The sequence below is a fragment of the Mauremys reevesii genome, linkage group 26, assembly GCF_016161935.1.
Source record: "Mauremys reevesii isolate NIE-2019 linkage group 26, ASM1616193v1, whole genome shotgun sequence".
Taxonomy (NCBI): domain Eukaryota; kingdom Metazoa; phylum Chordata; order Testudines; family Geoemydidae; genus Mauremys; species Mauremys reevesii.
In genome coordinates, this window is record NC_052648.1 from 9,205,374 (window position 1) to 9,233,272 (window position 27,899).

The 27,899-nt window shown below is 41.0% G+C and overlaps 1 protein-coding gene across 5 annotated transcripts in view; it reads right to left on the minus strand.

Annotated features, from left to right (window-relative positions):
• RFX2 (regulatory factor X2) overlaps positions 1 to 27,899 on the minus strand; it is a 96,007-nt gene that overhangs the window by 61,940 nt on the left and 6,168 nt on the right. The window contains exon 1 of one of the 5 annotated variants that reach the window (XM_039515796.1): positions 10,335 to 10,353. The exons of 3 other annotated variants lie outside the window; for them this stretch is intronic. In XM_039515796.1, coding sequence (XP_039371730.1) covers positions 10,335 to 10,344 — 10 coding nt within the window. In that variant the 5' untranslated portion in view covers positions 10,345 to 10,353. Of the gene's footprint in view, positions 1 to 10,334; positions 10,354 to 27,899 lie in introns of those variants that run through there. One more of the 5 variants, XM_039515800.1, reaches the window with a different exon arrangement.

The window sequence follows — 27,899 nt, forward strand, 5'->3', positions numbered from 1 at the left end:
AAGGAGAGTAACTATGAGCTGCAGTCAAATCACAGGGAAGTTCCCATACACAAAGTGATCCATTGTACATGCTTTTCATTTTTTTAAGGAAGAGAACTTTAAAAATGTCAGAAGGAGAACTTAACTCCTTCAGACCTGAATTCTAGTAGCCATATCCAGAACACACCACTTCAGTGGCTCTTAGAAGTACAGAAGCTAATGAGCACACACCCAGTTTGCTACCATGCTGAGTTTCAACCTTAGGCTATCAATACCCTAAATTATCTGAACTCCAGGGCTCAGAAGACTCAAAAATGATACTGCAAGTAGGGTGACCAGACAGCAAGTGTGAAAAATCGGGACGGGGGTGGGGGGTAATAGGAGCCTATATAAGAAAAAGACCCAAAAATTGGGACTACCCCTGTAAAATCAGGACATCTGGTCACCCTAACTGCAAGAGATATCAGGTGCCAAACTCTCATTGTCTGTCACCACTGTGCTGTCCAACCATTCATCCCACCACAGTACTCCACTGACTAAAACAAAGTGCCCTTAAAAGAAAGTTAGTGATATTTTAAGTAACAGAAAATTAAGGGTTCTAATTTTAAAGGAAAATTGAATGTTTTGTAAAGATAGACACAGAAGCAGTTCCCAAATTGTTAATACAATACATACGCAGACTTGAGCATGCTTGATAAATGAATACATGAATAAGTCTGTTCCTTTTCTATAGGCCTGCCAAGTCCTGATTTCAGAGAGAGGTTTCTTTTGCTACAACTGAAGGCAACTAATGTAGCATGAGAAATGCAACTTCTTGTGCTGTATTGGATGTCAGTGGGGTTATCAGCTGTAGCTGGGGAAACCAGAACCACGCACTCAGATTTACAGTATGCCTAGGCCTTTCAGTTCACCTTTAAATTGTAGTTACTGGTAATGAGAAAGTTAGCAGATGGATAAAGTGCTGCAGTTTCAAACTATTTTTTTTTTTGTTATACCTGCCCCTGGAAATTTCCACTACTTGCATCCGAAGAAGTGGGTATTCACCCACGAAAGCTCATGCTGCAAAACGTCTGTTAGTCTATACGGTGCCACAGGATTCTTTGCTGCTTCTACAGAACCAGACTAACACGGCTACCCCTCTGATACTTTTTTTGTTTTGTTTCCATACATTTATATTTAAGACATAGCTTCTTTTCAGTATAGTTTCTTTATCCTGTATCTATGATAATGAAACAGCTACTAATCAAGAGCAGTTTATAAATCAACATATTACTCTTCAAATACACTTTTATACATCTTTAAGACACATTGTCAGGTTAAAAATTACTCACCTGCGTGACAAGAAACATTTGAAAAGTATGCATATTGGAAGAATTTTAGAGATCTAATTCACTTTTCACCATTCATGCTCTTTCTTTAAGCTTCTCTTCTCTTGGACAAAGAAAAATAAGCTAGTCAGTCCCAATTTCTACCTTTTTCTCCACTAGCACAATTTTAGGTTGCAAATACTGCAGAGGAATGTCTAAATATAGACAAATGGTATTTATTGATTATCCACTTGCAAACATGTCTAATAACGATTAGATTCTGTAGAACTTTGGACCCAACTACCCAACAGTGTCCCATACCATAACCACACATACTGCATTGAAAGTAAATAGATTGAGATGAAAGTTTACAGAAACAATGAAGCCCTAGGTAATCGGGTTGTTCCTTCCCTTTTCCAAGCCTCCAAGGTTTCGCCCAAAGAAATTAGCATACCCTTATTTGCCCCTCCTCGTTCCCGAATCACAGTACTAACGCTAAGCAAGTTGAACAGGCTTGCCTCTCACGTTTCTAAACATCTCCCACTTTGGAAAGGAAAATTAGACTGTGTTGTGACTTGCCTTCCTTCTTTTACTAAAATCCTGGAGGGAAACCTTATTTTTGGATATACAGTATTTCTGGAAGGGGGCATGGGATACACAGGTGCCAATTAGTAGGTTTCAGATCCTCATACTGGTAATCATATTTAACTTCAATACAAACTACACAGGAACTGTTATCACATCACAATGAGACAAGAGGGGAAAGGAAAATAGCACTGTACATGTAACAAGATGATATTGACAGGACAGGAACACAGGATCGGGCCATTGGTCCTTCAAGTCTAGTATCCTGCTTTAGGCAGTGAAGAGTACTTGATATTTCAAAGGGAAGTGGGAAGGGGAAAATGGCCCTGGCTAATTGAGCAATGCACTACACAAGGCGAGGAAAGCTCTTTCCTGAGCCATGTGGTGATCAACTTATCCTCTTAAACGTGAAATTTGATTACCCTCATTTTAGGATGCATAACTACAAATATTGGCTATAAAACTGAGCCCCCTTTTCAAACCCTGCTGTTCTAGGTTCTCCTATGGCAGAGAATTCTATAGGATGATTACACATTGTGAGAAACAGTATTTCACTCTGTTTTAGGGGTTCTCAAACTGGGAGTCGGGACCCCTCAGGGGGTCGCGAGCATATTACATGGGGGTGGGGGTCGCAAGCTGTCGGTCTCCACCCCAAGCTCCACTTTGCCTCCAGCATTTATAAAGGTGTTGAATATATTTAAAAAAGGGGGGTTAAATTATAAAGGGGGGGTTAAATTATAAAGGGGGGGTTGCACTCAGAGGCTTCCTATGTGAAAGGCGTCACCAGTCCAAAAGTTTGAGAACTCCTGCTCTATTATTTTGACTCCAACAGACCAGCTTGATCTAAACTTATCTGGTCATTAGTACTTGGTTTATGCTTGTTTAGGTCAGACAATCTTTTTTTAAGTGAGCAGGAAAGCCGGCCAGCCCCTGGTCAAGTTAAGTGTGAAGCAGAAGGCTCAGTTCTGTATTTCAATTTAGATGTGGGCAGCAGCAGCTGTCCCGGTCATGCCTATCAGGTGAACAACAAACACAGAAGTATCTCCTCCCAACACATTATTGTTATTTATATTTACATAGCACCATTCATGAGAGCTCAGAGAGTTCGGGCGAACAAACCACAAACATAAATTGTGGTCATTCATAAAAAGAAATCTTCAAATTAGATTTTAAAATAGCAACTGGCCCAGCAAACTGGAGCTCTTGGGGGAGAGATTCTACCACAGGGGCAGCAAAGGTTTGAAAAATACGGTATCTAGGATGAGCAAATGGCAGCGGTATTATTATTACATAAACTCTGGTCCTGTGCTGGACAGCTTCAAAAGTCAGTCAGGGCAGACTAAGCAAGGATAGAATCAATTAAGGAACTGCTTTATTTAAGAGAAAAGTTCCTAAAGCCCCTTTTCCAGGCCGGGTAAGCAGTCTTGTTTACTTTCTGACACTGGGAGCAAGTTTCTTTCCTTTGTCCGTTTAAATTGCCTGGGTGACCTCTCTGTCCCGTCTTTCTCAACTTACCCACTTGCACGTGAGACATAGATTTGCTTCCTCTTGAAGCCTGAACTCAGCTCAAAACCCATTTTGTCAGGTGTAGCCCAAACAAAGCAGAGACAGTTCCCTTATGGAGTGGAACTGGGAAGGGTTGGGCCAGTTCAAAGAAACACATCCAACCAACTAAAAGAATTTCAGAGTGCATGGTAAAGTCCACCCAGGGAACTGGGGGCTGGTATCAGACCAGACCAATGAGATGCTGAAGAGAAACTCTTCTTGTAACAGTTTTTTTAATTTTTTTTTAAATGTATAAATTAATAATAATTCTGTGATAATATGTACTTTCTCCAGCTGAATTTATCACTTTTAAAAGTACATTCATCTCAGAGTCCCAGGTTGTGTGTTGTGGTCCCAGCGGCACCAGTCACAACTGGTTGCTAATCAGGGCTGCCCAGAGGATTCGGGGGGCTGGGGCAAAGCGAGGGAGCTGCGGCGCTTGTACTCACTCGGCGGTGGTCCGGGTCTTCGGCGGCATTTCAGCGGTGGGGGACCCTTCAGTCACTCTGGGTCTTCAGCAGCACTGAAGGGCCACCCGGTGCTGAAATGCCACCAAAGACCCGGAGTGACTGAAGGGCCCCCCGCCGCTGAAATGCTGGCCGAAGACCCGAACTGCCGCTGGGCCAGCACTTGCGGGGCCCCTGTGGGGCCCGGGGCAAATTGCCCCACATGCCTCCCCCGGGCGGCCCTGTTGCTAATTACTTCATCTGTTTCATTGCAGGACCAAATGCGAATAATGCAACAAGAGAAATCACTTTCCAGACTGTTGCTCTGTTACAAGCAGAGGGAAAGTTAAAGCCTGTTCAGATCCTTGGAGCTGTTCATTAGGTTTTTGGTAACTAGGCATGTGCTGTAACACTCAGGGCTAAACAAAACCCACCCAAGTAAAAAGGAAAATACAAGGCTATTTATTGTATTAGCCATAAACTGAGATGTGATCCTTCGTGGAAGGAAGACAGAATGGAAGGGCTGCTTTAGCTACACTAGAGATGCAGTTCTGTAGGGCACATTCTAATGCTCTTCAGTTAGAAAAAGCCATTATAGCCTTTTGGGTTAGGATGGTAATAAGACCAACTGCATTCCAGATGAACAAGAAAAGACAAAGGCCTGTGAGACTATGCACTGGTTTAACAGTCCTCCCTTAACAACTGTGTCACCGAGTCTGAAGTAAATACTATGTTGTATCATTTACCCAGGAAAAAAATTCTTCTAATATTTTGTGGGTTACAAGAGGAGTCTTGACCCATTCACCTCTCTGGTTCCAAATTTGTGGAGAGGAAGAGGGATTCAGATAACCAAAACCCCTTCCATTTTATATATCCAATAAAGGGCAACACAAAACTGGGATTAAAAAATAAATAAAAGTTTCACGTCACAATGCTGATATATCAAGATTGTGCTTATAATTTATCAAGCTGATTAAGAGACCTTAAGTAATTATGCAATACATACCCAGCCAGAAGGAAACTATCTATTTCTACCAAGAAATGTCTCAAGGTTCTTATTTTGAGACTATTTTTATGGATTACAGGAGATGGGAGGGGGAAATGCCCTCTCAACTTCACATAAGAATAAACAAAAGGCATTAATTTGGACAAGATAATCATGCACTTTGTAAATAACCACACAAAACTAGCCCAAGCATATCTGTCACAGACAAATCAAACTGAAACACCATTTAATCAGAGAAAAACACATGCAGATGTTCAATTAAAAACTGGAGCCTACAGTCTTGGCTCTGTTTGCACTGGCTCACATTGTTTGTCGAGTAACAACGGTTGCTATGGGTGACACAGTCCACTCCCGTTTCCAAGGGCTGGTTGCTCAGCGACGGAGAGAATACTTCCCAAACCAAACAATGCTATCCCCCAGCCTATCCCCCCTGCATCACACATTAACCAGATCGAAAACACACTTAATATGTCAGTGATTATTTTCAGAAGCCCTGGGAGGACTGATAAATAATTTCTTTTCTATAGTAACTAAGGAGGTGGGGGGAGGGGGGAGGTTTATTCCATTTATTCTGAAATAATAAAACAGTCCAGGCAGACAGTGTTCTTAGAAGGAAATGTCGAGGAAAGGAGCACTTAAATCCCTCTTTTATTTTAAAAATATCAACAAATTAACCTCTCTTTGAGGTGATAATAACTAGTCATTATGAAAGCAGTTGTCTCCTCTTCTAGCTTCTACAGGAAGTATACAGTATAGGCTACAACACAGCAAGTGTAGTGCAAAAACAAAACTACCATGCAAACAAACAAGCCCTAGAGGAGAAAGTTTTCGCCTGTTTTTGTGTCCTGTAACTGTAACGCTTCGGAGAAGAAATGCACTGAATTTTTATTTTTTTTTCGGAATTCTGTGAACACGTGAAACTAATTTGAACTCCACATTCTGCATTATTGTAGTGAGATTTGAAGCTGGAATTCATTGCTCATAATAAGTAAAGTCTTACAGAGTGTGATGGCTGGTAAAAAAAAAAACAGGATATTTTTTAATTTTTATTTTGCTAGATAACACGATCATAGGTACGATGGCATGAACTGAAACATAAAAGTTCTGATGCATTTGCTAATTATTATTAAAGCCACAGGCTGCTCTTTGATGCTCCAAAGTCAGTGGGAGCTGTGTCTGTGCAGCATTTGTCCCATAGCTTAGACTTTGAAACCAAAGTTCATTCACTTTTAAGGTCACCATGACATTGGCTCATCTTCACACTCATGAAAGGCTAAGTTTATAGGAAAAGTTGCTAATTCTAAATATTTGAGATTTTTAGGAGTTTTTAAATAATGTGTCATGAAAATGGAACAGATTTTTTTTTCAGACTCTTATCCAATGATAGCTCAGCCTTCCAATGTAACATGCCAGAATTACAGTAAGGCATTCTCTCTTCTGCAACAGGAAATCATAAGTAGCAGAAATGAAATCCACAGGATCATAAATCATTGCATTAAACTCCCTAGAACAACCTGTGCTTTAATGCTTTGAACTAAGATTTTGTGCTTGAACTGTATAGGCTTTTTTTTAATACTATCACTGACTATTACTGACACAAATCAACGCACTCAGCAATCTTCTGCCATCTACTTGTGTTCAATCCCATGTGAGGGGGAAATCAGAGTTCAGTCCTTTGCTCCCACGAATGACTTGGCCTAGTAGCACTGTAGAGGGAGCATGTGACCACTTTCTGGCTGATGTTCCGAGTGGCGTTAACAGAAACTGGAGTGACTTTCACCCTATCTCTGTAAATCAGACAGGAGGTCAGCAGAGCTCAGGGCCACTGAAACGGCAAGAGAGAAGTAAGGGGTGACAAAACTGGAGGACATACGCCAAAAGCATAAAACCAGCAATGGGACAAAATGCATATTGGGACTGGTTACCAATATGCTTTTTACACTCACTTTGCAAAGGTGTAAATGAATACACAAGGTGAAGGGTAATGGAGAATCAGGCCTGATATATTATCATGAACTAATCTCTAACACTCACCTTAATGGTAAATTTTGGTACTGAAATAGAATATCCAGTAATACAGGACAGCACAGAGACATTAAAAACGTAGGGTCATCTATGAATAAGATCCTTTAGCATTATAATATTCAGCCATGTATAAATAAGCTGTAACCAGGCCTGATGTTGCTCAGGTTATTTCAGCAGATTGACTTGGAGTGTGAAGTAGAAAATGCTAAGGTTGGCAAGCCATTCAATTGACTGGTCAAATAATGTCAGCTGACCCCCAATTCTTTGGCAACAGTCAAATATTATCAAATATTCCAGCAAAAATGCCCTGATGTAGGCAGCGGACTACTTTTCTGATTGCATCATGGTGCCATTCTTTCATTTTTTAGAATGTCATTTCATTGTGTCTCTCATTTTTCTGAGTTACATGTTGTGTTACAATTCCACATTCATATGTATTTAAGGCTAGGCCTGATGGAGATCATGCAGCCTTACTCTTTTTTGTTACAAATAAATTAGTGGTTTAAAATATCTGACTTTTTTTTACATTATCTGACCAATATTTGACTGGTTAATTAATGCCAAGTCCTAGAAAACATTATTTAAAAGTGTTCTGAGTGGGCATCTTTATTACTAGAGCCTCCAGCCTTCATAGCTGATTTTTTGTTGGGGAGGAGGTCGGAACTGAACTTTGGTGAAAGGTGCCAGCCTGTTTGATGACTTTGATCAATGGTTAGAGCCCACTCCAAAGCAAGGAAAGGCCCTTTCTGTCAGGTAATTTAACATGACTTAACTAAGTATGGGAGTCAAAAGCTGAACAAAGAGGAATGGAGGTGTAGGTCATAATGTCAAAACGAGGGATCCAAAAGGTAACGCAGAACAGGGAACCCCTGACAACTCTATGAAAGGTGCTAGGCTGAAAACTGAAGAACAGAGACCTCTATTTAACCCTGAAGGAGAGAAAGCAAAAGTGGCATGTCCTTCCATCATGCTGCCCTCACCAACGTGCCTTAGCCCTGACCAGGAAGAGCCAGCTCATAGAGAGGGGGGGGAGTTTGCTCTCTATGTCCAGCTAATTCTTAGCCTCTCGACCAAGGCTGCCAATGAACGGGGTAATGGGTGCCAATAGATGGACAACTCTCTGGTAGAAACTAAATTGAGACCAACCAACTCTTTTTCCAAATGCCAGTGTGAAAGGGTACCTGCTAGTAGTCACTACTGACCTGGGCTGGATCAAAGCCTCTATGATCAGTCCTTCAAGTCAGCCAGCCCCATTCCAGCCTTAAAATCATTAAAAAGGTCACAAGGCCAAACCAAGGACATTAAAATAGCAGTGTGGTCCACTCTTTCAATTTTATTGTAAGTGTGGGGAAATTTGGCATTTTTCTTAAAGCCCCAGTTGCCGGAGTCATATTATTACTAGAGAATCTCAGCTTCTGTTAAAAACAAAACCAACCAACCATTTCTAGCCCTCAGGATTGTGTAAAAAAAAAAGGCTTGAAAATATAAAATTTAGTGGCTCCAACACCGGAGGGCAAATAAACAAAACCAAAAATTTATTGTTTTTAAAATTTCATGATTTCTAAACCAGTCGCATGATTTGTTGGGGTCCAACTCATGATTTTTGAAGGCTTGGGGTTGGCAATGCTGAAATAGGTCTATGCATGTACCATGTCAGTCCAACTTTTTGTATATATAAAATCAGGAGGAAAAAACGCTCTTAGACAAAGATGCTCTAAAGACAAAGATGAAAAAAAGTCTCAGTTTTCTCTCTTTTTCTGCAAGCGGGTGGATGGTTTAGGCCAAGGTGACTACAGCAGCCACTTCCGAGCACACATGGAGCTTGCAGCAAATGCGGACTTGTATCCTGAAAAAATATGAAATATTCTCCAGACTGCACAAGGAAGAGAGTCCTTGGCTTTTTCTTGCACTGAATTTGGAGATTTTTCTCATTCCTTTTCTAAAGCATTAAAAAAAGAAGAGGAAAAACAGGGGGGAGGGGAAGACTGATGATCCTGCTAGAACTAAAATATCCATTAATGGGAAATTCCACCCACCTCCTCCCCATCCTTAAAATATGAGCTCCCTGGGTCAGGTTCCACCCGCAAACCTAAAAACCAGCTCCAACCACACTGCTTAGTCAGACAGGCTTTTTTATTCTCCAGTGTGTCTAGCTGGCTGCTAGGCAACCAGAACAGCATTGTTGCTCATATGCATTAAGTAGTAACTATTATTTCATTCCAATTTTTTTTTTTAAAGGATGACATCGATTTACAGCAGAATGTGCTCTCTCCTAAAAGTGAGCAGATTTCTAGGCTAATTTGGAAAGACCAAAACTGAGATTCCCCCAGATGCATCTGGTAAGTTATCTTGATCATTCAAGCCCCCGTGTTGCCTATGGTGTGGGCGCACTGATGCCAGTGGGTGCTGCCCATGTGGCTTGCCTCCAAGGGCCACAATACAGCAGCCGTTGGATGGAAGCATCCATTAAAGATTTTTACCTTTGTTTTGTTTTTGTTTCTAAATTCCAATGTTTGTACTACCTCATTTCTGGTATGCAGAGGCGGCCCAGGCCACATCAGTGCAGTTCCTCTACCCGAAGACTTGTAAGGGAAGAATCTGGGGAGTTGCATAAAGAGTGAAGGGCACGGGGGAGGGTTGGTGAGTCAGATCCTTCCTTCTTTCAGTGAAACAGATCTGATGCCAGTCTGCAGATTTGGGCGGAGGTCTCCTTCCCATCTTCTCCCCATGAGTTGTGCCTCAGCATGCAACCCAGATACTCAGGCAAGGCTCCGGAAGTTTGGATTTGCCCATTCATGTCTAGTCAGCATATGCTTTTTAGAGACATCGTCAAGCCTGCAAACTGAGCGGGAGGGAGAGCTAGAACAACTGTACATCTAACAATATGGATACAAGCATTATAAAGAATAAGCTACAATAAGCTACCCTGCTCAGGCTAGACTCCAATTGACTTCAGTGCAAGTTTTGCTTGAGTAAGGATCAAAGGATTGGGACCTAAAGCTTCTTCTAGGTTTAGGGCTGCCCCTGTTTGGAAATACTAGTGCCATTTTATACAGAGCGAAGATATATTCCTAGATACTCACTATGCAATTTCACAGTCCAGCATTAGTTTAATTCCATAATTACATGATGAGTTAGAAGACAGAAACATCTAGGTATCGTACCATCTAGGAACAATAGGTTTACATGGTAATCAATCTTAGAATTGTTTGGCAACTTCAGATACAAATTATATACAGAAATATTAAATGGTGTCCTACCAGAAACAAATGACTAATAAGTGTTACTGCATAGCATTTATGGTAAAAGATCTTATGTGGTACTATATGAACTATAAAATAAAACCATACACTAGTATAAATGTTTTTGTCTTCATTGTTTACCTGTCCTTCATCCCTCTCTAGTATCTTTCTAGCTCTTTATGCACGTTAATATACTTACACGGCTGCATTTCTAGGAGATCACACATCTACCCTTGCTCCTTTTCTCCCCACAGAGAAAAATAAAAAACAAACAAACCCCAACTCTTTAGCTAACAACAAAATCAAACAGATTTTGGGGAAGTGAAACAGCTGCTACCTCCGAAGCAAAAAGGAAATGGATTTTTTTTCCGGCTGTTAAGCAACAGGCTCTGTGCTAAATATTTTCATAACTGGGAGTCTGCTGAAACAGCCGTGGAGTCAGAGAGCCTTGTACAGTCTAGCAGTCTGTCATTTGACTGAAGTTTGGTCTTACAAATGCTACGCGACAGCAAGGAATTCTATTAACAAACACTTTGCAGGATTGGGCCCTTTTGTAGTAAACACCCCAAGATTTACACATGTGAATAACTTCACGGGTGACGTGGATCCGATGAAGTGGTTATTCACCCACGAAAGCTCATGCTCCAATACATCTGGTTAGTCTATAAGGTGCCACAGGACTCTTTGCTGCTTTTACAGAGCCAGACTAACACGCCTACCCCTCTGATACTTCACTGGTGAGTTAACCCTAAATTTCAGTGGGACTATTCGCATGTGTGAAGTCATTAAAGGATCAGACCCAGTCAGCACACAACTATATACTACTAGCTCAATAGTAACTGCAATAAATTCGCATGGAGAATTTGCAAGTCAATTTTCCAATGCGGAAACAATGAAGACTTCTCTCTCCAAGAAGAAAGGATGTTGACAGGACTTAGCCAAGTGTTCTACAGGCCCCACACAGATCATTTTTGAGTAATTGCAAAATCTTAAGGCCCATTATAATGTTAATTCTTAGCTTCCCTGGCTAGTTGTTGTTAAGAAATATAATTAGATGTTGTGTAGCCACGATACAAATTGGAAAGAATGCTAAGAATGTCCTTGCTTACAAGTAGAGGAACAACATTAAGAGACCACAAGCTGAAGCATGTGTTCTGGGAGTTGTAAAGAATGTGCACACAGGCACCTCTACAGAGATTTAAAAGGAATCAGATTGAAGATGTTACTAGTAGACACGTATCCCCTCACCCCCACCTCAACACACACACACAAAACCCCACTATGTTCAAAATACAAACCAATAAGAAAAAGCAATCCAAAGGCAATCCTCAAATTCTGTCTTTAACTCATAAGAATGGCCATAATGGATCAGACCAAAAGTCCATCTAGCTCTGTATCCTGTCTTATGACAGTTGCCAGTGCCAGATCCTTCAGAGGCAATGAACAAAACAGGGCAATTATCGAATGATCCATCTGTCGTCCAGGCCCAGCTTCTGGCACTCCGAGGTTTAGGGACACCCAGAGCATGGGGTCACCGCCCTGACCATCTCGGCTAATAGCCATCGATGGACCTATCCTCCATTAACTTATATACTTTTGACCTTCACAACTTCCCCAGCAAGGAGTTCCACAGGATGACTGTGCGTTGTGCAAAGAAGTACTTTGTTATGTTTGTTTTAAACTTGCTGCCTATTAATTTAATTGGGTGACCCCTGGTTCTTGTGTTATGTGAAAGAACAAACAACACTTCCCTATTCACTTTCTCTACACCATTCATAATTTTATAGACCTCTATCATATTGCAGCCCCCCCACCCACACATACATTTAGTTATCTCTTTTCTAAGCTGAACAGTCCCAGTCTTTTTAATTTCTTGTGATATGGAAGCTGTTCCATACCCCTAATCAATTTTGTTGCCCTTCTCTGTACTTTCTCCAATTCTAATATACCTTTTTTGAAATGGGGTGACCACATCTGCACACAGTATTCAAAGTGTGGATGTACCATAGGTTTATATAGTGGCATTATGATATTTTCTGTCTTATTATCCATCCCTTTCCTAATGGTTCCTAACATTCTGTTAACTCCTCGCATTGTGCCCCAAACACCAGGGACCCACTGGTGCCATTACGTAGCACCATACATGTCATATTTCCTTGGCACAAAAGATAAAGATGGAATATTTGTCTTCTCTTTCAAGTATCCTAGGTTCTATTGGTATCGCAATCTTAATGCAAGTTTGTGGTCTATACTACTCCTTTAAAAGGCAAACCAAAAAATGTCCTTTTTTTTTTTGTAAAAAAGAGACATTTCCTGGATTATGCATCTGAATTAATAAGCAATTACAATATCTTGCACCTGTATAGCGATTTACAGCAGAAGATTACAAAGTACCAATTAAACAAGCTTCATGACAAGTGATGGGCATTAGGTGGTGCTACACCCATTTTATAGATGGGAAAAGAGAGGCAATCATTAATAAAACATGCCATAGTGACACATTTGGAACCAGAACAGTCTATCATTTTTATTTGTTTATTTATGAAATGGCACTGTCGACAAACCTCTAGATTTAAGTATTAACCCCCACTCATAAAATGAATTGTCTCAGTGTTAACTAAAATCTAATATATAGTTCTATACTAGGTATTTAGTAAATTACTTCTGTGAACTGCATGTGGAGATGGCATTGTAAGAGGATATTCATGTGCAGTCTGTCACAAGTACTTATAATTACCTTGCAGAATACACTTTTGAGGACTATAAGCAGTACAGTAACTAAATTTTGCAAAGGTGAAAAGGCAAACTAATATTCCCCAGCAAGAATAGCCTTACACTGCTGAAGGCAAAGTTACTGTACTTGCAGCAACAACTAATCAGCAGAGCTGATAACAATGGGAGAGCACAACAACATTAACAAAAAAGACTCCTTCAATGACAGAGACTAACAACAAAAACACTGATAGTGCATTTTAATCAGTGAAACAGAAGGAGAAGAAGGCTCAGTAAGAAGGGAGTTCTTAAAACAGCGTATGTCAACCTGGTGATCACAGTAAATTAACATGTCTAAAGAAAATTGCACTGAATAATTCTAAACATGACCGTTGGGACAGTGTCTTGTTTCTTTTTTTTAATACATATTTCAGACAGCAACAGCCTGTCACAATAGCTGTTAGTTTCTGGCACTGTCTCCCACCTTTGAATACCATGGGCTGGGCTGGCTTTCCCGTGCTATGCTAGAACCCATCTCACCTACTTAAACATAACAGCTTGGCAAATTCAGATCACCCCAGTAGTCAAGAGACTCAACTTTACATGGTAGCCTTCTTTGTGTAACTGTGACATCTGCATACACGTAGTGAACAGGAACAAGGATCCAGCTCTTTCAAGAGCTCAGCTCCCCTTTTGGGCAGCTAAATGGAGCAACCACAAATTAGGTGCTGGAAGGGAAGGGGAACTCTCCTGAAAGTCCAGCCAAGTTTACAACAGAAACATATTCCACAGTTCAAAGGTCAGTCAAACTGATTATTGTTGTATTCCCTGCAGAAGGAAGTTCAGTGTTACCTAAAGAAATGACATCAGCACTGGCTTAAAAGGGAGTCACAAAATCCACATCAATTTTGTATCAAAGCTGGATGAATCTGTGAGTGGTACATTCATTCTGGGAAGAGGAAACGAGGTAGGAGGATGTTCATCTGAGCTGTGGCAACTGAAGACTGGTAGCATCAGAATCAGGATTTGAAGGCATCTTCCATAACTGTATTCAGCACCACCTGATCCAGTTCCTTCTGTTGTGCAAGCATTGGGCTAGAAATACCTGGACTCCCTTGAACAACCATTCTTCTGCTATTGATAAACTGAAGCCTGAGCTATCCCACAGTGAACCACTGACAGCTCTGGACATGATTCTCAACTCGGATGCACTGGCCTCATCATCACAGGTGACCACGCACAGCTCATCAGCACAGGTGACCACATGGACCGCTCGGGAGGTAATGGATCTGAGTATTTGAAAGAATTTCTAAGGCTATGCTGACTAAAGCCACCAGCAGGGACTCTGCAGTGCAGAGTGAAAGTTAAGGAGCTCAGACAAGCCTACCAGAAAACCAAAGAAGCAAATGCATGCCTTCTATATGCTGAGCTGCTGCATTTTTAGGGGCTGCGCTGACAGTACCCCACCCCTGACTGTGGATTCCGAGGTGGAGCAGCCAGGAGCTTTTATCACCACCCTGAATTACCCTGCCCCCAGCCCTCACAAGCAACTATTGCAGAAGAGCGCCCCCTGAAGGGGCTCTGGTGAGTGTACCTTTGCAAATAGCAAACAGTGTTTTAGTATTTAGTTAAAAAAGTTTGTTAACATGTCCCGGATTTGAGAGGAAATCCTCCAGGGACATCTGATGAAGCGCGCCCTGTAGGTACCCAGAAGCCTTGCAGAAGGTTTCTGGGCAAGGCATCCTTGTTCGGCACACCGTGGTAGGACACTTTACCAGGCCTTGCATGTAGCAAGTAATCAGGTATCATGGGACTGCTGGCATTCAAGAAGCATCCGCTCTTTATCTTGTTCTGTTATCCTCAGCAAAGTGATATCGTTCAGGATAACCTGGTTAAAAATCAGGAATTTAAGTAAGGGGGGTGGCCATTTTTTTCTACTGGTTCGTGGAATGCAGCAGCAAAAAAACACTTTCCTGCACTGTTTGGTCAGGACAAGCAGTGGGTGGGGGGAGGGAAAGGTTTTTGATTAGCAGAGCAGCGTATATTAGCCATGGGGGGGGGGGGGTAAATCACTGAGACAGTGGCTTACCATGGCCGCATGCAAGCTGAATCCTGATGCCTGGACCTGTGTCTGTGAGATCTGTAACCCCAGAGATGCAAGCAGTCACTATTAAGATGAAAATGACCTTGTAGGGAATACCTGTAGGGAAATCACATGTGCTATGTAAGGTGAATAGTGCTTTTCACTGTGAAAGAGTATAACCATTGTTCTGTAAAATGTATCTTTCTAAATATTTATCTCCTCCATCCCAAAGGCTAGCACAGATAAGGCGGAGGAAAAGAAGACGCGAGATGAGATGTTCTCAGATATTATGGAAGTTACACGCAATGAAAGAGCTCATCTGAATGAGTGGAAGGACGTGGTTTCAAATTACAGGAAAGAGGCCAGTGAACCAGGAAGACCGGCAGGAAAATCACCGGTGGCGGCAGGAAGATCAGCGGTGGCGGGATGCAACTCTGGGGCTGCTGCGTGATCAAACTGACATGCCAGCAGGATCACAGAGCGCCGCTGCCAGCCCCTATAAAACCACTCCCCTCACCATGTTCCTACAGCCCAACCAGAAGGATGCGTTACTCTGAATTTTTTTAATGGCCTTCTCCATCCCTCCTTTCCTCCTCCCAAAGCACTAAAGAATTAATGCTTTTAAATGAGAGTGACTTTATTTGCATAAGTAAGCTGTACTGTTCATCAACAAACACAGCAGTCACACTGAGCCTCCCACCCGCCATAAAGGTCCCCCCCCCCTCTCTCACAGATTGTGGAGAATACAGCAAGCAGCAATAACATAGGGACATTGGTTTGGCTGAGGTCTGCCAAATGCACATTCCACCACCATTCTGCACTTGCTCAGCCTGTAATTGAACAGATCCTGACCACTGTCCAGGCTGCCTGTGTATGGCTTCATGAGCCATGGCATCATTTCAACATCCCCAACTGTTATTTTCTGGTCTAAACAGAGTAGTGCTTCTGAAACGCGAGCATCATGAACCCTCCCTGGCCATGGTTCCATCTATCGCCCCACAGTTAGGGAATCCCATTGCAGCAAAGCCATCCACTATGGCCTGAGTCACAACCTTCGTAGCAGCAGCTTAGTGATTGCTTTTTACTTGCATCACAGCAGCCCCCACAGTAGATTTTCCAACTCCAAATTGATTCTCTACTGTGAGGTCTTGGTATATGGGCGTTTCAGGGCAGGGGCAAGCAAGTCACAAAGCCTCATCTTGGTATTATGGCGTTTCAGGCAGGGGCAAGCAAGTCACAAAGTTCCATGACAATGGATAGAATCTGCCCCATTACCATCAGGATCTCCAGCGCGGGGGGCGCGTTTTGAGATAATTCTGTCCACGTCCTCATCACTGTCATGTCCTGGTTCAGCATATACTGCGCTGTCAGGGGAGAGGGAGGGTGAGGCTGTACCCAGAACCACTGATTTTTGCCCCATCAGGCACTGGGATCTCAACCCGGAAATGCCAGGGGCGGGGAGGCTGCGGGAACATAAAATCTGTTTTACAAAACCGGTTTATGCAAATTCGGAATAGTCCCGTAGTGTAGACGTACCCTGAGTGCCATGAAGTTTGGTGGTTGTGTGAGAAGGGAGGTCCTTTCAGAAGAGATTTGAAAAAACCAAGGTTCTGTCTTTTTTGGTGTGGAACTTAAAACTCTCAATGCATTTTTTGCTACAAAAGAGTTTACCCCGGTCACCTAATTCCCCTTTCCACCCCACATGAACTAACTGTTGTTCCTCTGCTCCCTCTGTGCTGTGCAGTTGGTACAACAGCTTAGGAGGAAAGCTTTTATTATACCTCTCTATATTCAAAACTTCATTTTAAAGGATGTTTTCTCATTGGGTGCATTAAAGAAAATTTTTAAAGAAAATGGGAAGAGGAATTCTATGACATGAAAGCATTAATTCCCTCCCCCCAAATAAACATAGGTGATCAGTGGGAGTCAAACCATGGACCTTTGTGTTCTGCACCAGAAAGGCAAAGATGATGAAAGGAAGAGGAGGGGAAGAAAAGGAGTGTCTTTTTTGGGACACTCATTGGAAACATTAATTCAATCAATTTATGAAAATATTAGACTTCAGGTCCTATCAACTTCATATGTATCCCTTTTCTATTTTCATTGACGCACAGGTCACTAACAGGCTGTAATCTAATACAGTAGTTTTTCAATCATTTTGGGCTCAGAACCCATTTGTAAATCTTGATGACCTGTCACGACCCCCTAAGATGGCCCCAGACCTGGATCCCTCTCCTGCAGGATCCTTCGGCAGGGAAAGGTGCTCAGAGCTAGGATTCCAGATGCTCCAGCCAGATGTGAACAGCTGGAGAATCCCCCAACTTGCAACTGAGGGGGAAGGGTAACAAGCTAAAACACTCTAAAAAAACACACTGCTCCCATACATGGTCCATGGGGGGCAGAGGGTAAAGAGGTGGGGAGAATTTGGGTCCTAGGGGTAAAGGTGGTTTGCTGGGGGAAGAAGTTGGAGAACAGAAGGGGCTGGGGGTGCAGTGGGGGAAGATCTGGGGGGCTGGGGGCTAGGATGCATGGGATGACAGAGGGGAAGTTGCCTACCTATGGGGAAGAAGCACACTGGGGGGCTGGGGTTGGGAGGACAAGACAGGGGGTATGGAAGATGGGACATCACCCAGTTGCAGGGTGGGGGGTACATCGAGGGGCTGGTACTTACTGGAGAATGCAACACAAACTGCTCTTTCCTGGCCCCTATCCCATGGAGCTGGCTGGGCTCAACTCCCCACCCCAGGCATTGTAACATCTGGGATTGAAGCGCTGCTCAGGTTTGGTCCAGTCCCCTTGATGGAGTGCGGATTGGGCCAAATTTGTGAGAGTAGAGTCATGAGCTGGCACATGTGGTTGCAGCACTCACTCACATTTGGTCCAGCTGGCCCTTGTCATAACAGAGGGACGGCTGGGCCAAATCTAAGAAGTGCTGTGATCCTGTGCACCAGGTCGCAACACCTACAGAAAGGAACTGAGCCTAGCCAGCCCCGCAATCCTTTGACGTATTCTAATGATTTAGTTTTGGGTCGCAACCCACAGGCTGAGAAACTCTGATCTAATACAAGTGAATTTGAGTACTGAGTGTGCTTCAGGAATTGTAGGATATTTAAACTATGTTAAGAGTATCACATCTCTCTAGAGACCTTCAGCCCAGCTGTCTGTCTTTGCAAGTAGCAGGCTAAGTCAACTTCATTATCAGTTTTAAAATAAAATTATTAGTTTGCGTTTATATGTTAATCCCCCCTGCCATTATGGATTATGAGATAAAGATTCAAGGCATTCCACATTGAAAAACAGTCGGGGGGAAAAGGGAAGAAAGATATTTACTGCACTGCAGCCACTTACAAACAATTCCAAATTGGAGATGAGTTAGTAATTGAGCTGGAGGAAAAGTGAAAACAGGCTTCACATTAATGTGATAGCAGGAAACAACTGGCTTAAAATACTACACACAAATAATTGCCGTTAACAACATACATATAAAATAGAACTATGCCAATAAGAACAAGTTTATAACCATTGTTAATTTCAGCTAAGTATCGCAACAGAGTTATTAATCAACAATATGGTAATTTCTTCTTTAAATATTTGTTTGGAATGCTACTTGATATCAGACTTCAGTCAAAATAAACTTTAGTAAGAGATATGTCAGATGATGCCATCTGCCTTTCCCATTTCTGGTAGGCAAATGGATAGATTTTTCTAATCCTTTTTCAGCTCAATTTTCCAAAACCTAAAGCATTCAAAAATCATGGATCAGAATCCAAAAAAAAATCATGATTTTAAAAAGTTATAACATTTTGGGTTCTTTTAAAATTGACTTCTGGCTTATGAGTGTTTTCGGATATTCAAGACATGTTTTCAAGCTTTTCTCTACAACCACAAGAGTTAGAATCCTGCATTTTTATATAATCACATGATATGAGAAGCTAAGGAATTATGAAAATCAACAAATATGAGTTTCACAATAAAATAATGAAAGCTGGTACAGTTTAGGTACACACACTGCCTGCCTACCTAACTACATGCATAGTAGTCAAACCTTAAAGTTTATATGGCTTATGAAGCAGTCCCAAGCTAGTACCTTAAAGAAAAGGTAATAATGTGACAAACTGCTCTATACATGCCTGTGGGAAAAACTATGTTCTTTCTTTACTTCTGTGACAGTTTTCATCAAGTGTATATTTTCAATTGACAAGATCATTAAATCAGACTAAAGGTTCACTCTCAAATTATATTTGTTTATTATTAATGAGGAGAGGTTTTTTTTAAAAATCATAACTCAGGTAATATGTAAGATGACTTTAGACTCCACGTACATTTGGTGTAAGCTGCTAGTTAGCAGAAGACAAAATAAAACCAGGTGAACTCAAAGATCTGATCTGTAATTAAAGACATCATGACCTCAGCACAGAAGCATAGAAATTAGTCATTCTAATCTAGGATGCTGAAGATCGAAAGGACGTAAGTGTATTTCAAGGATGGACTTAGTCACCAGAATTCTTTCCTTCAGACCATTTCTCGCATCCCAAATCACCCAAGACACAGATCCACACAGCTAAATATAAACTGAAGCACAGTAACAGAAGTGGGGGTTAGGGAATATCAATCATTCATCACACATACAGTGTTGATGTGAACTTTAGAAGCACCTATATATATATTCAACCAGAAATAGAGACAAAACCACCAGTCTTTTTTAGCTTGTACTCTCAGTTAAATTGTTCATACGACAGATACTCCAGTGGGAACAGACACATTGTTGGGGGAAAGTATTAATACAAGATGTATTTTTCATGTACATTATATGCCACAAAGCCAGCTAGTCTCAACCTCTGACATGTTTTCAGAAAGCTATGGAGAGATTTCTCAAAGGTGTTACTCAAGAAAGAGATGCATGGAAACATTTTAAGTGATTTATTATAAGAGTCTTTGTTGGCTCTCTTCCTTAAAGAAAATTATAGCAATGATGCTTGAAGCAGTTTGTGAAGAACAGAAAAGTCTGTCCCACAACCTTGATCTCCTGTTCTGTAAATCCCTCTTTGTGTGTGTACACTGTGTTTCTACAGGAGAAAAATAGAAGTATTCTTATAAACTCATAAAACAGGATTAATACAGAGAATTCTTTACCTTCCAAAATTTGTTTTCAACTCACTGTTGGCTTTAAATACACTAAACCCATTGTACTCTTCTAGACTAAGGTTTCTGGAAAAAGAACTTCCAATGTACATACAATATTTATCACATTAGTTGATCCTATTAGTTCTTACCTCTCTTAGTGAGTCATGGGCTTTGTAACCCATTAGCATGTCTCAGTGCTGACCTGGAAGCACCATCTCCAAAGGCAAGAGGGTTGCTCAAGCTCCATACGCATTCATGAGTTGCTGAGGGCACTAACAATGGTGCTATAAACATGGTTTTGTAATGTGAATAAGTGGCACTTAGGAACCTGGTAGAAAATCATCAACTCATTTCACACAGACCAGTTATTAGTCAGTAATAATGACTTTCAGTCACTGCCAGTGTAGGACAGATTTGAACCAGAGACTTAGTGGAAAATGGGTCTATATTCCATAACAGCTGAGATACAAAAATCAAAAGGAGCTATAAACTAAATTTTAGAATGAAATTGATTACATATGACATTCTGTAGTGTTATATAGGTGGAGGAGAATTTGAAGAGGGATTCACAGAATGTATAACATGAACAATGTTCTGCATGGCTGAGATCAGAACATAAGTTCAACTAAACAGCTGCCAAAATGAAAGCTATGATAACAAATTCCATAACAATAGACTAATAGGAGACTTATCACAAGTCAAAGCATTAGATAAAAGTCTTCAGGGAATATGAATAATGATTACAGTCTGAATGATATCTGAATACAGTTATTTGATGGCATTTAGAAAAAGAAATATTGCTGTTTTAGGGCAGGAATCTAAAATATTTCTAGATTGGAAATAATTATCTCTGTTTAGATTGCTTTTGGAATGGTTTAATGTACCAGTGTTTTGTTTTCATCTTTTGAAAAAGCTTGTCCATACATTATTATGTTCTGTAAACTTTGCTATAAACTTTTCTCAAACATTTATAATATTTATACTCACTTATACACACACTTCTATTATATAGCTGGAAAGTTTCAGCCCAAAATGTAAATATTTCAGAAATCTACAAATGCGTGAAAAGAGAATTTGGTCATTCATACCGTTTGGGGCTTTGTCATTAGATGCTACAAGGCATTAGCTATTATAGACACTTTGCATGTATAAAGCATTGGTCACCCAAGGATCTCAAAAGTATTTTAGAAACTTTAATTAATCCTTCACAAATCAACCCATCTCCTCTTTCCACCTCCCACTCCCAGGAGGTACAGGAGCACTGATTTCCTCATAACTAAAAGTCTGTGTCTATAGCTGTTACCCCCATCAATAGGGAAGATTAAGCACAGGCAGTTGAAGAGGCAGAACACTGGATGGAGACTTGCAATCCCATAAGGATGCTTCTCTGACCAACAAAACACTACTGCTAGAACAAGGGAATTAGCCAGCATCTCTGACAAAGAGAATTTATTTTCTCTATCTTGTCCATTTAAATTGCAAGCTCTTTGAAGCAGAGACGGTGTCTCGTTATATTTCTGTACAGCGCTTAGTATAACATGGCCTCAATCCCCCACTGGGGCCTCTCAGCACTATGATAACAAAATGATAATGCTATTTATTTGAGTTAATAATTAGCACTAAAGAATGAATCTGTAGAAAGTTATTCCTGCTTGTTACATCCCTCTAATATATGATGCTTAGGCATTGGACTTGCTTTCAAAATTCCAGAATCCAGGCAAACCTAATGCACTAACTAATAATAATATCCAGCACCGGCTGCACTGAAGTCTCACCCCCTTCACTAGAGAAGGTGTTAATAGACAACTTGGCTTTCATCATTTTAAGGAATGTATCCCAAGGACAGTTGTTTAATTGTTTAAACAACTTACTCCACTTTATTAAAATTGTACTATGAATAAGTAAACCAAGTCAATACTGAACCAAAAAAAAATGCCCTTGTATTTAATGAGTCAAGGAGATTCCATAGGAATTTTGAAGACTACTTGTTTGTCCAGTAGAAATGGTTTCTCTTAAAGTTACAGGCATCATACCAATATGAACAGCATCTAGAAGAGACTAAAAAGAATGGAAATGCAAATATCTGAAGTTTTTTTTAAAGCTATAACAATTCTATTATAATAATGAACTTTTAACACACCTAAAAGCCCAGTAACTTATATAAACATCTAATAGCTGTAGTGTACAAGCAAATAATTCTGTGATTCAAGCAAAAAGCGAGTCGGTTATAATAATCGACAAAATATCAAGTTATCTCCCTGCTCTGGATCTCCCAGAGTGTTTTGTCTTTTAGGGCCCTATCCGTAAACACTGCTGAGTCTATTGTTGGAAGGAATCTTATAAAAAGACAATAAAATTGCAACAGTAAACTCTATGCCTGGTAGCCAATGTTTGAATACCCTGCACTGTAAGTTCTGCAAAGCCAGGGCTCTCTTAACTTTTACAGTGCCCAGCATATTCTCAGTGCTTAATAAATAATGATTGTGCATCATCAATTTCAGGAGGCAACAAATGGCACAGATGGTGCCTGGATCATGAAGAGGGATTAACTTTACTTGTATTTGTTTGGGAAAGGAAGTAAACCTAGGAAAACCTCCACTTTAAATACATAAGAACACAAGAGCTGCCACAGTTGGTCAGACCATGCTCCATCTTGCCCTTTATCCTGTCTCTGGCAGTGGCCCATACCAGAGCTTCAGGGTCAGTGTACAGAACAGGGCAATTATGGAGTGATCCATCCCTGTTGTCCAGTCATGACTTCTGAGTCAGAGCCTTAAAGTTGCCCGAGCATGGGGCTGTAACCCTGATCATCTTGGTTACACATTGATGGACATAACCTCCATGAACATAACCAGGTATTTTCTGAACCCAGTTATACTTTTGGCCATCACAAGATCCCTTGGCAATGAGTTCCACAGACTAGATGTGCGTTATATGAAAAAGTACTTCCTCTTGTTTGTATTAAACCTGCTGCCTATTAATTTCACTGGGTGACCCCTCTCTATTCATTTTTTCCCCCACATCATTCCTGATTTTATAGACCTCTATCATACCCCCACTTAGTCATGTCTTTTCTAAGCTGAATAGCCCTAATCTTTTTAGTCTTTGTTCACATGGAAGACATTCCATACCCCTGATCATCTTTGGTAGCCTTCTCTGCACCTTTTCCATTTCCACTAAGTCCTTTTTGAGATGGGGCAACCAGAACTGGACACAGTATTCAAAGTGTGGATGCACCCTGGACTTATATAACAGCATTATGATATTTTATCTTATTTTCTATTCCTTTCCTAACAGTTCCTAACATACTGTTAACCTTTTTTGACCATTGCTGCGCATTGGGCAGAAGTTTTCAGTGAAATAGCCATGGTCTCCAAGATCTTTTTTGGGTGCTAACAACTATTTTAGAACCTATCATTGTATATATATAGTTGGGATTATTATTTCCAATATGCATTACTTTGCACTTATTAATATTGAATTTCATCTGCCATTTTGTTGTCCAGTCACCCAGTTTTGTGGGAGCCCTCTGTAACACCTCACAGTCAGCTTTTGACTTAACTGTTTTGAATAATTTCATCTCATCTGCAAACTTTGTCACCTCACTCTTCATCCCCTTTTCCAGATCATTAATGAATATGTTGAACAGCACAGGTCCCAGTACAGATCCTTGGCAGACTCTGCTGTTCATCTCTCTCCATTGTGAAAACTGACCATTTATTCCTATCCTTTGTGGAAACTATGTAGTCAGCAGGCAGGCTGCTACTTCTGTAAAGGTTTGAAGACCTGGGCGAAAGCAAGGAAGTTTCATTTTCCTCATTGGTGCAAACCTTGAGAACAATGCAATGTGTCTATCATATTAAAAAAAATAAATATTTGTAGGCAAAAGGCAACTCTGTAGAATTAACTTGGTGACCAAAAGCCATTATTGCCTCTTATTATCTGCACTTGTTAAAGAAATACCTCCCACGATGGTTGTTCATCCTGAATGTCATGCATATTTGATAAGATTCACATTTTGTGTGCTGGGTGGATTTTGATTTCAAACAAAATAGGAAATATGTTTACATTCAGAAATTGAAGAAGAGATTAGTAGAATGTGTGTGTGTGTGTGTGTGTGTGTGTGTGTGTACACACACACACACACACACACACACACACAGTCTTTAGGGCACAGAGAGGATTTCAAGTTCTGTCAATTTATTGCCAGTACATCCCAAAATAACTCAGGAGGAAGGAGTTGAAAAGAGCAGGGCATTCTCACACAGAACCTTCAGAACTGCAATGCCCAAGCACAATGTAGCTGAGATAAGGAGTGCTGTCTTATCTCAGAATTTCCTTGCTTTGCGTTTTTTGTGATCTTCACCTTTCCAGAGGCTAGTGTAGAATTCTATTTTCTAGCCAAGGAAAAACATAATCTAGATAAATGAAATTTATTAATTTACTGCCTGTCTGAACCTGGATAGATTCATTGACCGTTACATCTGGCTGCCTGCCTTAGTTTCCTTGTGAATGGCACTGTAGAGCGGGGATGATTTACCCACTTGCCACATTTTGCTAAATCTTTCTTCCTGCTTCCCTCATTGAGTTGTGGCCCAGACTGTCCATAACTAAGACCCTCTGGAGAATAACAAAAGACAAACTCCTGAAGTCAGAGAGACTGATATAATCTCTCCCATTCCTTCTGGTGCTTTCTTCACCTTATCAGCATTACCCAGCATTATCTGGGTTGAGCCTCAGTCAGCTAGCTTTTAATCTCTAATAGATAGCAGGTAAGTCTCTCCACCCCCTCTACCCCAAATGACAGATCGGAGAACATAGAGTTGAGTGTCATCTGCATATTGAAAATACTGCAGCCCACACTTTCTTGCTAATCTTCTTAAATCCCATACACACACAGCAGAAGAGGCAGAAAAGTTGCCCAATACTACTCAGATCTCCCACAAAGAAGAGAAAGCACTCAAGCAATTCCATTTTCTCTTGCTGGTTCTACAAACTCATAATCCATACTTCATGGTCAATGGTATTAGATGACAGGTTTCAGAGTAGCAGCCGTGTTAGTCTGTATCCGCAAAAAGAACAGTACTTGTGGCACCTTAGAGATACGTTCCATTCTGTGCATCTGATGAAGTGGGCTGTAGCCCACAAAAGCTTATGCTCAAATAAATTTGTTAGTCTCTAAGATGCCACAAGTACTCCTGTTCTTCTTAATGGTATTAGAGGCATCTGACAGACCTAAAAGAATCAGCACAAATATCTGATCTTTATTTATCACCAGGAAGAGATTCTGTGTATGTACAGAGCCAAGCACAATGGAGTCCTGGTCCATGACTAGTGCTGTTAGGTGCTAAAGTATACAAATTAATAAATACATAATAAATAATTAATAATAATAATAATGAATACAGGTTTTGTCTCTGTACCATACTCAGGATGAAGGTCACATTAAATAGGGCCAAGGAAATCCAAGGACTCTAGACTTTCTTCACACTCACCTTTTCAACCAGATAAGGTATATTTGAGACAAGATGACAACTGGAGAGGTTACTGACCTCAAGCAATTAACTGAACAAAGATCTAAAATTGTTCCATTAGCAGATGCTACATCTTTCCCACCTTGAGGAATAATTGAAAATCAACTCCAGTAAAGCCCTGGAACCTCCACGTTGGCTTACCCCAGCCAAATCCCTGTCTCTCTTAACTCTCAGCCCACACATCCTCCATCATCTCCAGAACCTCAGTAAGAGGCACTGCTGAAACCCAAGCAGAAAGCTTTTATGCCAGCCACCCAGGGCTCTACTAAGTTAGTGGTAGATAGCTCAAGCAGACTCTATGAAACCTTACCTGCAAGGTAACATGAAAATTCCTCAGAGAGAGATACTCCATCACCAGACGCAAGTTAGCGAGATTAACTACCCTGTACAGTTCTGCCCAACAAATGCTATGCTATAGTGAAGGTGAAGTTACTCTTCTTCAAAGCCATGACTTCTGCCACCAATGCCATATCATTTTCTCCTCCTGTTTCATCAGCGGCAGACAATCAAAATACCACTGTGACCAGCAAATTTAAACGGCTACTTCCCTGACTTCAACAGCCACTCCATCAACAGTTTAGGATAACAGTTCTTTATAAAATGCCTCACCGTCCACTGGCTGAGTGGCCTGTGGATAAGGTAATGCTCCCCTTCAGAGACTTCTGAAACCTAGCACATTCCCATTAGTCACTGAGGATGGGCTATCAAAAGAAGACCTTTACACTTGTCCCGGAACTGAAGAGATAGTGGTCAGTCTGTGACCTCTAAGTATTGCTATACTGGGTCAGACCAGTAACCCATCTAATTTGGTACCTGCCTCTGACACTGGTCAGTACAAAGTGCTCCAGAGAAAAAGTACCAAACAACCACCTCCTCCCCACCCAAAGTTCAACACTATGGAATAATTTGCCGTAGGGGAATCCTTGTTTTCCCAACCCCCATCAGTCAACAATTGGCTTATGCCCTGAAGCAGGAAGGTATATATCTCCCTTTTTGCACCCCATCTAACATAAATGTGAATCTTCTTAACCAAACCAATGGCCAATCCTTTTTTGAATCCTACTAAAAGTCTTGACCTCAACAATATCATCCAACAGCAAATTCCACAGATTAGTTACCCTGTTACCTCTAATTCCATCCCAAAACCCAAATTCCAGTGTTTGCAGCTGAATGTTGAGCCAGAAACTGTCTGGGACAGTCCCATGGTTGTCATGGTGGCCATAGGATCTTAAGCTAACTCTGAAGAGCAGTCTGACAATGCCTAGGCAGGTGGTGAGCTGAGGCTACTACTTAGTATGCTTAATATGTTCATTTTACCATTACCTCACCTTGTCCCCTGTACTTTTCTCTATCTGCTGTATCTTGTCACACTCCTAGACTGTCAGGTCTCTGAGGCAGGAACTTTCTTAAGCCTGGTCTACTCTTAAAAGATAGGTCAACATAGGTACAGTGCTCAGTGGTGTAAAAATTGCAGACTTAACCCCCGCTGTAAACGCAGCTACGTTGATGGAAGAACGCTTCTGTCAACCTAGCTACCATTACTCGGGGAGGTGGTATTCCTACACTGATGGAAAAACTCCTTCCATTGCTGTTATCTGTGTCTACGCTACAGGGTTACAACAGCATAGCTACAACCCCATACTGTCCATAACGTAGAAGACATGGCCTTAGTTATGTCTCTGTACCAGTGCCATGCACAATGGGGCACCTGATCTTTTATTGAGGCCTGTGGGCATTACCATAATACAAATAATTAAGAATTGTCAGACACACAGATAATGAAGTCTCCCAGGACACTTTCTTTTAGCAACTCCAGTACCTCTGCAGAAATAAAGTTCCATCAGCAACTTGTACATTAATGCAGGACACATCTTAATTCCATCCTGCGACTTACATACGAGCTGGGCACACTTTAAAATCTAGTTCTGGAATGGGAAGCCATATGTGTTTAGAGCCAGATGCAGCCAAAGCTACATGATTCACACTAAATGGGTATCAAAATAAACCACACAAATACAGACAAAGAATCAGATAATGAAAAATAACATTTCCATGAAGGCAGAAGCAACAGAGAGCATATTCATATATATTCAGTAGGTATATACATGCTTTACTACACTAGAGGTTGTTTCCAGTAAGCAGACTTAAAATTTCATAAAGTCAATATTGCATCCTGCCCATATCTTTTCCTGTAACTAATCCTCACTTTAGGGTTCAAGAGTCTATATTTACTAGCCATTCTGGATACAGGTGGGTGGCTAAGAGATGTGCAGTTGCTCCAGCCTAAATTCACTAATACCTGTATATGATC